General features: G+C 39.6%; 2 protein-coding genes across 2 annotated transcripts in view; both read left to right on the top strand.

Moving 5' to 3' along the window:
- The first annotated feature begins 2,403 nt into the window (after positions 1-2,403).
- On the top strand, positions 2,404-12,559 carry LOC111479137 (pyruvate, phosphate dikinase, chloroplastic). The gene is made up of 21 exons (XM_023123630.1): positions 2,404-2,543; positions 2,750-3,042; positions 3,142-3,198; positions 3,319-3,552; positions 4,259-4,396; positions 4,488-4,650; positions 4,734-4,969; positions 5,837-5,965; positions 6,049-6,228; positions 6,320-6,457; positions 7,425-7,589; positions 7,686-7,847; positions 7,933-8,022; positions 8,101-8,239; positions 9,372-9,549; positions 9,621-9,750; positions 9,953-10,081; positions 11,077-11,214; positions 11,295-11,372; positions 11,457-11,548; positions 12,362-12,559. The coding sequence occupies exons 2-21, from the start codon at positions 2,770-2,772 to the stop codon at positions 12,402-12,404; spliced, it is 2,892 nt and encodes a 963-aa protein (XP_022979398.1). The 5' UTR covers positions 2,404-2,543; positions 2,750-2,769; the 3' UTR covers positions 12,405-12,559.
- Positions 12,560-13,098: 539 nt separating this feature from the next.
- The window catches only part of LOC111479590, a 6,008-nt gene continuing 5,190 nt past the window's right edge, over positions 13,099-13,916 (top strand). Inside the window, exons 1-2 of the mRNA XM_023124322.1 lie at positions 13,099-13,434; positions 13,524-13,606. The gene's annotated coding sequence lies outside the window, so the exon portion shown is untranslated. The remainder of the gene's footprint in view (positions 13,435-13,523; positions 13,607-13,916) is intronic.

The following is a 13,916-nucleotide window of genomic DNA, read 5'->3' as shown; positions in this document are numbered from 1 at the left end:
TTTTTTTTTTTTTTTTTTTTTTTTTTTTTTTTTTTTTTTTTTTTTTTTAAATATATGCTTATAAAATGGATTTATTAATGTTACTTTGATTAATGTTTCCATCAAAATAAACATTAGGGTGCTAGCAATACAGAGTTTATTAACTAAAAATTCACCTTTAGGATTTTGAGGATGTTTTGGGTTGGGGGCTAAACCCAAACTCATGTCTAGCCCTCGGGTTGTCAACCCATGGTTTGGGTCGGGTTTGGAAATCTAATCCCATAAGGTAGGGTTTGGACTACAATTCATCCTGAGGCAGGGACCTAAGGCTTGATTGCTCCTGTCTCCACTTCCTATTTTATTTTCTCTTCTTGTGAAACTTTACATTTGTGTTAAAGAATGAGAAATAGGCATGGACCACCTATGTTCGCACTTTTGATCCCACTTCTATTTCTCATTCTTAACATGGTATCAGAATTTAAAGTCATATCCTAACTCAATCACAACTTCCTGCTTTCAACTGCTTCCAAACCATTGCCATTGCTTCCGAACCTTAAGCAACCACCATTAGTCCTCGACTAGTCCATACATCACCGCAAGTTGCAAGTCTTTGAGCCTAGCATTACCACTACTATTGCAATAGTCCCACTAGTTTCTATTGATATCAGAGCATCATTTTTAACAATTTGTTTTCCTGAGGATGAGGATTAGGACAGAGGTGTAACGTAGTCTCTCTTCTCTGTTCTTCTAACTAACAAGAAGAGATCTTTTTCAACTTTCTCTGTATTGTGTGTGTTTAAACGAGGATTCCATATCCTACAAATTAAATAGATATTTTTAAATTCACCCATATAAACTACGAGAATGTGGAATAGGTTTGATTGGTGGATGATTGAGGAACTTGTCCTACAAATTTATTTTTTCCTCTCGAAGGATGAATATTCATGCATGAGGTGTTTTTTTATATGTGATTTTTTAAAATAATATTTCCAAATCATTCAAAAGGGTTATTAACAAATATTATTTTGCCATTTCTAACTTTCAAAATGCACTTAAGAGAAATAATGGATACAATAACTAATGAAAAGTGTCATCATAGACTTTTTATAGCGTTTTTGACATCATTAGTACCATCGTAGATTTTTTATAGCTTGGAAAGTCTTGAAAGTCGTAGTCTGATTATTGAGACTCTGGCTTGGTTCTCCCTCATTCGATCGGCCTACCTTTATGATCCTCCAGGTGTTGGCTTGCTTTTGCAGCAGTCTAAAAACTTGTGCTCATTTGCAATCTCACTCCCCAGGCGGAGTGTTTCAAGCGTTAGTTGGGCCGAGGTATTGATGGTGATTTTCAAATATCGAAAAACAGAATTTAGTCGACCTTATTAAGTTTAAGATTTTTTATAACATTTTTGTATAGCTATAATGGATGTGTAATAAGTATTTTAAAAAGACTAAATTAAATTGAACGTAATGAATTAAAATTTTTATTTTCTTAAAGGAAAGAAATATAAGATTTTAGTGAATAATAAACTAACTTTTATTAAAAGATATTTTTTTTCATGGATGCAAAATTAACTAAATTTTAATGATTAAACTTGGAATTTTAAAGATTAAACTTGTATTTTAATATTTTTTGGAATATTACATGTACAATTTTTCATGAAGGATTATCACGCTATTAAATTAAAATAATAAAATTAAGTATAATATATAATTTAGCAAATCTAAATGTAAATTAACTAATGTAAAGATATTTTATCGAATAAAAGATTTTATTTAAGGTCCACATATTATTAATTGAAATAGCTCATTGGAATAAGAAAACAAAGGAAGAGGCTAATAATTTAGCAATAGAATTAATCAAAGAGCAAATGATTTTTATTAATCTATTTAATTTTCGCACTTAATTATTACATCACTTTGTTATGTGTGGAGAGGAAGATAAGATAGAGGAGGAGTGGAGGATTAGTCTTCTCTCCTTGTGTCCATGACACTGCCACGTGTCGAAATCCTGTAACTCCGACGTTCCATCCTTCCGACAGTATGGGAACCGGTCCCACCGGTTGCATTTTCCCCCCGGTGACCTCTCACCAGAAATATCAACGTTAAATGACAGAATTACCCTCACCGCAATCATTGAATTACTTCCCACTTCGTGAAAAACTTCCAAGAAAAAAATGGAATTGTTGATATGTGTGCCACGGTAATCAAACAAGGATGGTCAAAAGGGTCCGTTCCAACCGAGCTTTGACCACGCGTCTTGACTTGATTGGATAGACTACGTCTGGTCCAGGTGGAGGGGGCATTTTGGGAAATTCACATGATTGTTCGTATGGACAAATAAAGGTCAAAATTTTGTTTGCAAAATGGTACTTTTCTGAGTAGTAATTTAATTTCATCCACTGACGTCGCTACTCATAGCATTATGAATATATGGGCTCCCAGATGGAACAGAGAAGAAAGAAGAAAGAAGAAGAAAGAAGGCTCTTACGGCCATTTTTGCACTTTGATCATCACAAGATTCACATTCATTTCAAAAATCTTCAAAAACATTGGATATTGAAGGTTTAGCTTCTTGTTCTTCTCTTTGTTCATGGGCTAACATGATTCTATTGCTTTAGAGTATCTTCTTTGCTGTGTTATAGCCCACCATGTATTGTTCTTAATGTTCTAGAGATCATTGAGTTCATAACTTGTGACCCAAATAGAACATTTGGGGGTTTTGATTCTAAAACTGGCTCCAGGTTCATTGTTTTAGTGGTTTTATGCAGTGCTGACTGGAAAGGGAAGAATGTCCTCCTTAATGCATGGATCACTGCTGCAAACTATAGCAGATTGTGATCAAGGATTGTTGAGGAGGGGAAAGTACCATTTGGGTCATACCCATCTTCTCAAAGAAAAACATTCATCTTTGAGGGGAAACAGAGGTGGTAGTAGAAGTAAAGGTATTTGCTGCCAAGACTTGCATATCAGTAGTCCAAAGCCAGAGAGACATGAGCCTCCTAATCGCCACGGTTCGAGAGCCGATGCCGTTCTTAGCCCCGTAATACCAACTACCAAAAAGGTTGCTATACATGTCCTTGTAATACTTGGCTTGTAAGATGCATGTTCTTCTTAGAATGTGCAATTTAGCTGGTTTTGATTCAATGTCTTGTTTGAACAGAGGGTATTCACTTTTGGAAAAGGGAGGAGTGAGGGTAACAAGAGCATGAAGTCCTTGGTAAGTTTTTCTTCAAGTTTTTGGATCACTTTTCCATCATAAACTGGTAAGAAATCTTTGAAATCATATGCTTGAGCATTTTTACAACCATTGGACTCATAGCATACTGTTGTGCTACAGTTGGGAGGGAAGGGAGCAAACCTTGCAGAGATGGCGAGCATTGGGTTGTCCGTTCCACCTGGACTCACCATCTCAACTGAAGCATGCCAAGAGTACCAGAAAAATGGAAATAGATTGCCAGATGGCTTGTGGGAAGAGATACTGGAAGGCTTGGAAATCGTCGAAAAGGACATGGGAGCTGTTCTTGGTGATCCTTCGACGCCTCTCCTTCTCTCGGTTCGGTCGGGTGCTGCTGTAAGTGTTCTTCCTCTTTCCATCTACATTTTAGCTGTCTGTTACAAATCTCAACTACTAGACCATTGTCATTGTTCATTTCACTTGATGTAAATGGCACCACAGGGGAAGTTGGACTATGATGGTAACGGCCCAAGTCCACTACTAGTAGATATTGTTCTCTCTGTGCTTTCTCTTTCGGGCTTCCCCTTAAGGTTTTTAAAACATGTATGTTAGGGAGAGGTTTCCACATCCTTATAAAAAAATGTTTCGTTCTCCTCCCATCCGATGTAGGATCTCACAATCCACACCCATTCGAGACCCAGCGTCCTCGCTGGCACTTGTTCCCTTCTCCATTCAATGTGAGATCCCACATTGGTTAGGGAGAAGAATGAAACATTCTTTATAAGGGTGTGGAAACCTCTCCCTGGTAGATGCGTTTTAAAAGCCTTGAGGGGAAACCCAAAAGAGAAAGCTCAGAGAGAATAATATCGGCTAGTGGTAGGCTTGGACTGTTACAATGATTTAACAGAGTAGACCATTGACAGTGTTCTACACTCATCATGCAAAATTAAATATGGAAGTTTGTTTTTTTGATAGGATAAACATGGTGATCTTGAGCAAACGTTCCACTTGTAGAAAATGATCTAAGATATGCAAATGGTAGTTTCTTCCTTCTATGTGAATCAAAATCATCATGACTAACATCGCTTCTGTTGATGTCTAGATCTCAATGCCTGGAATGATGGATACTGTCCTCAACCTTGGATTAAACGACGAAGTCGTTGCTGGATTGGCTGTAAAAAGTGGAGAGCGCTTCGCATACGACTCGTATAGGCGCTTCCTAGATATGTTTGGAGACGTTGTAAGTGGTTCATCCAGTTGTTTCCAGATCTTTTCCAATAATTGGATGATGTGTATGAAACCAACTGAACATATTTTTGATCCATTTGAAGGTGATGGGCATTTCACATTCTTTGTTTGAGGAGAAGTTGGAACAGTTGAAAATCGAAAAGGGAAAGGCACTCGATACCGACCTGACTGCCTCTGATCTTAAGGAGCTTGTGGAACAGTACAAGGATGCTTACATTGAAGCTAAGGGTGAAAAGTTTCCTTCAGGTACTCTCATTATAGTTTTTTGTGAACATAACAAATGAGAGAGACTTTCTGCCTTTACCATCAACACTTTTATCAATTTGCAGACCCAAAACAGCAGCTGCAGTTAGCCGTGAAAGCAGTTTTTGATTCTTGGGATAGCCCAAGGGCCAACAAATACCGAAGCATCAATCAAATTACAGGGTTGAAGGGAACTGCTGTGAACATTCAAGCCATGGTGTTTGGAAACATGGGACATACTTCTGGGACAGGAGTATTGTTCACTAGAAATCCTAGTACCGGTGAAAAGAAGCTGTATGGAGAGTTCCTGATCAATGCTCAGGTTACATTCACCACCTTAATCTTTGTTCTATGTCCTATCACTCCTTTTTGTATATAGAAACTGTCAAGATTCAGTACTTTCAGGCACAATCTTATGGCCAGTTTGGATCGACTCTCGAAACGTATAAAAAAGTGTTTTAAAATAACTTAGAAAGTCGATCCAAACAGACCCTTATAATTGCGACCTCAATAACCCAAGTTCTTTTATAGTTATTCTGTGAGACCCCACATTGGTTGGAGAGGGGAACAAAACACTCTTTATAAGGGTGTGGAAACCTCTCCCTAGTAGACGCGTTTGTAAAACCGTGAGGCTGACAGCGATACGTAACGGGCAGAAGCGGACAATATTTGCTAGCAATGAACTAAGCTGTTACAAATGGTATTAGAGCCAGACACCGGGGCGATGTGCCACCGAGGAGACTGAGCCCCGAAGGAGGGTGGATACGAGGAGGTGTGCTAGTAAGGACGCTGGGCCCTGAAGGAAGGTGGATTGGAGGGTCCCACATCGATTGGAGAAGGGAACGAGTGTCAGCGTGGATGCTGGGCCCCAAATAGGTGGATTGTGAGATCCCACATCGGGTGGAGAGGAGAACAAAGCACTCTTTATAAGGGTGTGGAAACCTCTCCCCAACAAACGCATTTTAAAACCACAAGGCTGATGGTGATACGTAACGGATCAAAGCGGACAATTCTGTTAGCGGTGGACTTGAGTTGTTAGATACTCCACCGTCCTAATTAATTTAGATCGGAAAGTCTACTTGTAATTTTGTTGGGGAAGGGACTTCTTGTTCCTGTTTTGCCTCTTTTGAAAGAATCGTTTCTTGTATCTTAGAAAAGAGAATAATTTTCCTCTTCTTTTCTTAACCAGGGTGAGGATGTAGTTGCCGGGATTAGGACGCCTGAGGACTTGGACACCATGAAAGCTTGCATGCCTGAAGCATACAAAGAGCTGGTTGAGAACTGTGAAATTTTAGAGCGACATTACAAAGACATGATGGTATTTAGCTACTAACCAAAAATGCATTTTGATAGCTATGAACTAATCTGGCGACTAAGCTAGAATGTCTTGAAAACTTTCAGGACATTGAGTTCACAGTCCAAGAAAATAGGCTGTGGATGTTGCAATGTCGTTCTGGAAAACGAACAGGTAAAGGTGCTGTGAAGATAGCCGTAGATTTGGTGAATGAAGGACTTGTCGACACTCGAACTGCTATTAAGATGGTTGAGCCACAACATCTTGACCAACTCCTTCACCCTCAGGCATGGTTTTCTTTATCCTTTCATTTAACAAAGCCAGAAATTGTTCTTCATCCTTATATCTTTACATCTCTATTTGTTTCTGTTGGCTCAGTTTGAAGATCCCTCTGCTTACAAAGACCAAGTAGTTGCAACAGGCTTGCCTGCATCTCCTGGTGCGGCAGTGGGGCAGATAGTGTTCAGTGCTGACGACGCTGAAGCCTGGCATGCTCAGGGAAAGAGTGTCATCTTGGTATGCCTATGTCCCTTTTTACTTGTACATTCATGTTACAAAGTGGCACTGTTTATATGCTTTGCAAAGATTCAGCTCATTTTGACTGCATCATTCATTAATGTCTAGTTTTCATCCATCCCTTATAGAGGTTTACTTAACTGAGACTTTGTAACGGCTCAAGCCCATTGTTAGCAGATATTGTCCTATTTGACCTTTCCTTTTTGGAGTTCCCCACAAGGTTTTTAAAACGCGTCTGCTAGGGAGAGGTTTCCATACCCTTATAAAGAATACTTTCGTTTTCCTTCTCAACCGATGTGAGATCTCATAATCAACCCCCTTCGCGGCCCAACGTCCTTGCTGACACACCGATCAGTATCCTCCCCTTCGGGCTTCACTGCCTCGTTGGCACACCGCCTGGTGTTGGAAGAAGGAATAGTGAAAGAGATATGAAAAGATAGAATCGATGAAAGCTGCAGTGCTTTATTATTGTCTACTGACTTGATGCACAAAGGGTTACACAATTCCAGTATTTATAGCTTATACGCTGGACCAGAAATAGTAAATCATAGAAATTTAGATAAATTCAAGTCTACTAACAATCTCCTAAAATCTTGGTAGTTTGAATATTTGAATCATATCTCAACTCCTTTAAATCATATCTTCATTTTGAATACTTTGAATCATATCTCAACACCTAACACCTGGTGACTATCTTTGATATCATTTGTAACGGCCCAAGCCCACCGCTAGTAGATATTGTCCTCTTTGAACTTTCTCTTTTGAGCTTCCCCTCAAGGTTTTTAAAATGCGTATGCTAGGGAGAGGTTTCCACACCCTTGTAAAGAATGCTTCATTCTCCTCCCAACCAATGTAGTATCTGACAGAACTCTTCTCCAAAGTTGTAAATTGTAAGAAAATGAACACCCAACTACTAGTAATCACGAGAATAACACTCTGAACTCTATCATGGCTGTGACTTGTAAAGGTAAGGACAGAGACCAGCCCAGAGGATGTTGGTGGTATGCATGCAGCTACTGGTATTTTGACAGCTAGAGGTGGAATGACTTCTCATGCCGCTGTCGTCGCTCGTGGATGGGGAAAGTGCTGTGTTTCCGGTTGCTCAGATATCAGAGTAAACGACCATGAGAAGGTCAGTTGTGTAGCTTTTATTCTTCTTCTTAGAGGTGATGCATAAAACAACAAAAGAATGAAGTGGATTGTGAAGATTACTTCATAACCTATGCAGGTTCTTGTCATTGGAGATTTGGTAATCAATGAAGGTGACTGGATATCCCTTAATGGCTCTACAGGTGAAGTGATATTGGGCAAGCAGCCACTCTCCCCCCCAGCTTTAAGTGGGGATCTGGAGACCTTCATGTCTTGGGCTGATCAAATAAGACGTCTCAAGGTGCTCAATACTCGATGTGTTTTGTTTTTTCCAGCTAAATCTTTGATCACTCTATTGATTCATTGGTGATTGAATGCCCTTGAAGGTTATGGCCAATGCTGACACTCCTGAAGATGCTCTTACAGCTCGAAATAATGGTGCCCAAGGAATTGGCTTGTGCAGGACAGAGCATATGGTAATTCACCTGTTCATCATAATCATAGTGGCAACAGGATTGTTACCTGTTCATCATAATCATATTTGGATATTTCAGTTCTTTGCATCAGATGAGAGGATCAGAGCTGTGAGGAAGATGATAATGGCAGTTACAGCTGAACAAAGAAAGGCGGCTTTGGACTTATTACTACCTTATCAAAGATCCGACTTTGAGGGAATTTTCCGGGCGATGGATGGTACTTCCTCTCTCTTTCAAGAATTTTATTTTGAATCGTTCGACGAATGGCTGTAACAGCCCAAGCCCACCGCTACCAAATATTTTCCTCTTTGGGTTTCCCCCCTCAAGGTTTTTAAAACGCGTTTGCTAGGGAGAGACTTCTACATCCTTATAAAGAATGTTTCGTTCTTCTCCCCAACCGGTATGAGATCTCACAATTCACCCCATTCAAGGCCCAGCTCCTCGTTGGAACACCGCTCAGTGTCTGGCTTTGATACCATTTGTAACAGCCCAAGCTCACTGCGAGTAGATATTGTCCTCTTTGGGCTTTCCCTTTTGGGTTTACCTCGAGGTTGTTACAACGCGTCTACTAGGGAGAGGTTTCCAAACCCTTGTAAAGAATGCTTCGTTCTCCTCCCCAATTGATGTAGGATCTCATAATCCATCCCTCTTTGAGGCCTAGCGTCTTTGCTGGCACGCCGCCCGATGTCTGGCTCTGATACCATTTGTAACAGCCTAAGCCCACCACTAACAAATATTGTCTTCTTTGAGCTTTCCCTTTCGAGCTTCCCCTCAAGGTTTTCAAAACGCGTCTGTTAGGGAGAGGTTTCCACATTGTAAAGAATGCTTCGTTCTCCTCCCCAACCGATGTGGGATCCCACAATCTACCCCTCTTTAGGGCCTAGTGTCCTCATTGGCACACCGTCCGATGTCTGGCTCTGATACCATTTGTAACAGCCCAAGCCCACTGCTAACCGATATTGTTCTCTTTGGGTTTTCCCTTTCAGGCTTCCCCTCAAAGTTTTTAAAACATGTTTGCTAGAGAGAGGTTTTCACACGCTCGTAAAGAATGCTTTGTTCTCCTTCCCAACCGATGTGGGATCTCACAATCCACTCTCCTTCGGGGCCAGCGTCCTCGCTGGCTCTTGTTCCCTTCTCCAATCGAAGTGGGACCCCCAATCCACCCCTCTTTAGGGCCCAACGTCGTCACTGGCACATCAAGCCCACCGCTAGTAGATATTGTCTTCTTTGGACTTTCCCTCTCGAGTTTCCCCTCAATAACATTAAACATTCAGCCTACTATTTTGTAGCTCCTTGACTTGTTATAAATAATTCCATATGTTTAGGTGATGTTTGCTGTACACTTTCAGGTCTTCCAGTGACCATTAGACTGTTGGACCCTCCACTCCATGAGTTCCTTCCTGAAGGCGACCTGGAAGAGATTGTCAAAGGACTGACTGCAGAGACTGGAATGAGTGAAGATGAAGTGTTCTCAAGAATTGAGAAACTCTCAGAAGTTAACCCAATGCTCGGTTTTCGCGGTTGCAGGTATGATATAACTATGCCATTGCCATTGCCAACTTTTTTCAAATGGTTTCTGATTGTCTCTGAACACGTAGGCTCGGGATCTCGTACCCGGAGCTCACGGAAATGCAAGCTCGTGCAATCTTTCAGGCTGCTATCTCAATGAGCAATCAAGGAATTAAAGTTCTGCCTGAGATAATGGTTCCATTGGTTGGAACACCACAAGTATGAACTGTTTCTTTCTGTCATTAACGCTATAATGGACACACAAAGTAATTTTTCTTTCCCGAGAGTATATGTCTTATCTAGTTGAGCTTTACGTGATTCTTGTGCATATTCTATATTTAGGAATTAAAACATAGCATGGCAGCTAAACTGGAAGAAGAAATGCAACATTTCTGTACAATAATGGCATTTTTCATGGCAGGAACTTAGACATCAAGTCACCTCGATTCGTGGCGTCGCCGAGAAGGTGTTCTCGGAGATGGGTTCCTCCTTAAATTACAAAATGGGAACCATGATTGAAATTCCTAGAGCTGCTCTTGTTGCAGATGAGGTATTTTACCGGTAGTCCTTAACAATAATGTGTTTTAACATTTTAGATCCCACCGCGGTTGGTGAGGAGAATGAAACATTTTTTATAAGGGCGTGGAAATCTCTCCCTAGCAAACGTGTTTTAAAATCCTTGAGGAGAAGTCCAAAAAGGGAAGCCCAAAGAGGACAATATTTGCTAACGATGGCCTTGGGCTGTTACAAATGGTATTATAACCAGACACCGAGCAGTGTGCTAGTGAGGACGCTAGGTCCTGAAGGGGGGTAGATCGTGAAATCCCACATCGGTTGGGGAGGTGAACGAAGCATTCTTTACAGGGGTGTGGAAACTTCTCCCTAGCAGATGCATTTTAAAAACCTTGAGGGGAAGCCCGAAAGGGAAATCCCAAAGAGGACAATATCTGCTAGCGGTGGGCTTGGGTTGTAACAAATGGTACCAGAGCCAGACATCGGGCAGTGTGCCAGTGAGGATGCTCGGCCTCAAAGCGGGGTGGATTGTGAGATCTCACATCGGTTAGGGAGAAGAACGAGAAAAATCTTTATAAGGGTGTGAAAAGCTCTCCCTAGCAAATGCGTTTTAAAAACCTTGAGGGGAAGTCCGAAAGGAAAAGCCCAAAAAGGACAATATCTACTAGCGGTGGGCTTGAGCTGTTACAAATGGTACTAGAGCTAGACACCGGGTTGTGTGCCAGCAAGGACGCTGGGCCTCGAAGGGGGGTGGATTGTGAGATCCCACATCGGTTGGTTGGAGAGAAGAACGAAACATTCTTTATAAGGGTGTGGAGACCTCTTCCTAACGTACGCGTTTAAAAAGCTTACAGGGGAAGTCCGAAAGGGAAAGCCCAAAGAGGAACTAAGTGGCTATCACATGAAATTCAATAGATACACATGCAAAAAGAAACGAGTAGAGGGAGTAATAAGTTAAACAAAATACCATAAGGGTCTAACAGCAAAATGGAAGAACATACTCAATAGATTGTGCTGCTGTTTGACTGACAGATAGCAAAGGAAGCAGAGTTCTTCTCATTTGGAACCAATGATCTTACACAAATGACTTTCGGATACAGTAGAGATGATGTGGGCAAGTTTCTTCCTATTTATATAGCCAAAGGAATTCTGCAAAATGACCCTTTTGAGGTCAGTGCCATTTTTCAATACTTTTCTTCAACAAAACTTAGGCCTACAAATGAACTGAATATGTATTTGCTTGGCGGCAGGTTCTTGACCAGAAAGGAGTTGGGCAGCTGATCAAGCTAGCCACAGAAAAAGGGAGGGCAGCCAGGCCAAATTTGAAGGTAAATTATCCTTTAACACCAATAACATCCCATTCTTTTAAAGCTATTTGGAAGATTCATCATGAGAAAGAGTATTAAAAACAGGTTGGAATCTGTGGAGAACATGGTGGAGAGCCTTCATCTGTTGCATTCTTTGCAGAGGCTGGACTTGACTATGTTTCCTGTTCTCCTTTCAGGTTAGCTGTTAATTTCATCGAATTGAATCCGAAACTCGGGTAACTCGTAAACTTGGTAATATTTGCAAAACAAAGCACGGAATCTAGCTGCAAAAATGCTCGAATTCAACCGTTAGATCGTATATTCATAACTGCAAAATATAACAAATTAAATGCACATACTACACACTCTCGGAACTCCGAGATTATAAACACTGGTGGAAAGAAATATGTAATGGCTTAAGCCTACAGCTGACAAATATTGTTCTCTTTAGGCTTTCCTTCAAGGTTTTGAAAATGCGTCTATTAGTGAGGGATTTCCACACCCTTATAAAAAATGTTTCGTTTCCCTCTCCAACCAATATAGGATCTCACAATTCACCCTTTTGGGGCCAGCGTCTTCGCTGTCTTCTCTCCCATCGATGTGGAATCTCACAATCCACTCCTCTTCGATATCAATTTGGGAGAAGAACGAATGCCAACGAGGACGTTGGCCAGATCCCACATTGGTTGGAGAGATAAATGAAACTTTTTTTTTATAAGAGTGGAAACTCTCCTTAGTAGATACGTTTTAAAAATCTTGAAGGAAAGTCCAAAGAGAACAATATCTACTAGCTGGGGACTTGGGCCGTTACAAAGTATACGTTAAAAAGTTTTCGTTTCATAAGTGATATGAAATTTTGTTCATACTATCTTCGTTCATTGTCGGGCAAAACAAGCGTTTAAGAACCATGTCGGCCTATGAAATACGACAATACGTCATATAACGTGTTAAATGTTGAACAAAACGAGTATTTATGAAATGAGTGGCTATTTGTTCTCTAATTTTTGCAGAGTTCCAGTGGCAAGATTGGCTGCTGCTCAAGTTGCTGTTTAAGAGAGAGAGATTGAAATTTGGATATAAGTTTGTGGATTTGTAAATAAGAATTGATTGGTTGAATAAAGGAAGATCAAAAGGGAGACCTTCAAAGGTATTGAAAGCATAGAAAATATTGTATAAATGAATTACTTTCTTGTTTAAATGTATAGAAATATTGTATTAAAAAAAATTAAAATATTATGTAAATATAAAGAAATGGTTAAAAAATGTTTTTTTCTCAGTTTGTTCTTAAAAAAAAAAAAACATTTTTAATCTCAAAACTTTTATAAAAGTAACAATCTTTCTTTCTTTTTTTTTTTTTTTTTGTTTTTAATTTGTAATAATTTAATTTTTGTATTTTAATATTTATAATAATTAAGTTGATTTTTAAATTTAGTTTTTATATTTTTATATTTTAAAATAATTTAGCTATTTATTTTAGTAATATTTTAAAATTTTATATGAAGATTTACCCACTTATGTATATCTTTTGACTCTATTAAAAAATTAAATTAGTTAATTTTGACATTTTAATTATAATATTTAAATTAAAAAATTTTAAATATTAAAAAATTAAAACGAAAAATTATTAGTGGAGAATTTGATACTTGCAAAAATAAACGTAGAATTTTGCGGGAAATAATATATTAAAATAATATATATATATATATATATATATATTCCTTATTCGTTTCTCTCTCTTTCCTCCTTCTCCCGCCTTCTCCCGCCTTTCATCATCGGTCAATGCAGACGTCCACTAAAGACGTTTTGGTGAACCGATTACTTGAAAAATTCAATCAATCTAACCCAACTTTTGAGTTATTCGCCAATGAATTCGAAAATGGGGATCGAAAGCTACGTTGTGGTGCATAACGTAGCCAAAATGTACACCGTTGGTACCTTGGCCTGAAGTGCCATCGCCTTCGGTGCATCGGAGCTCATCCTCGTCGGCTGTTGGGATTTTAACGCCTTTGGTAACCATGATTCCACTTCTCACCGCCGGCTCCGCCATTTTCACTCCCTTCTCGACGCCCAAAGTTTTCTCGAGGTTATGCCCTCTTTGTTTCTTCCCTTAACTAGTCTCAATTTGACAATAGGTTAGTTTTGAAATTTGAATTGCCTTCTTCTGTTCTGTAGGAGGAGGATTGAGATATATGTGCCGTGGAGATCCTTGACAACGCCTGTGGCTGTCAAAAATCGCTTTTCTTCTTGGCAACGAGGTTGGTTGGTTGTTCGTTTGCATCTTATTGGCCTTTCATTGATGGTGATCCCTACATGCTTGTGCTGGAATTGTCTTTTTAATTGCAATTCTTAATCATTGATTAGAAATAGGAATTGGTTAATGTAATGTCTTTGTTGTTTGATCTGTACTTAATCCATTGGCAGGGAATTTTACGCTGTAGCTTATTGAATTGATAGGGTTATTTTCTATATGCTGAAGTCGGTTCACAAGTTCCTTACTAATTCCATTGATAGATATGACTTAAAAGGACTTTTTGTCTCCTCGGGTCCATCTTGAGGTGGGTAAGC

Source organism: Cucurbita maxima, unplaced genomic scaffold, assembly GCF_002738345.1.
Source record: "Cucurbita maxima cultivar Rimu unplaced genomic scaffold, Cmax_1.0 Cma_Scf00005, whole genome shotgun sequence".
Taxonomy (NCBI): Eukaryota; Viridiplantae; Streptophyta; class Magnoliopsida; order Cucurbitales; family Cucurbitaceae; genus Cucurbita; species Cucurbita maxima.
The sequence above is the reverse complement of the archived record's forward strand: the minus strand, read 5'-3'. Positions and strand labels throughout refer to the sequence as shown.

Excerpts from the sequence above, each read along its gene's own strand:
- LOC111479137 (XM_023123630.1), top strand. The coding sequence starts at position 2,770 with ATGTCCTCCTTAATGCATGGATCACTGCTGCAAACTATAGCAGATTGT. Across the intron at positions 9,751-9,952 it reads CATTGGTTGGAACACCACAA|GAACTTAGACATCAAGTCAC; the intron begins GTATGAACTGTT and ends TTTTCATGGCAG. Across the intron at positions 11,373-11,456 it reads CAGCCAGGCCAAATTTGAAG|GTTGGAATCTGTGGAGAACA; the intron begins GTAAATTATCCT and ends TATTAAAAACAG.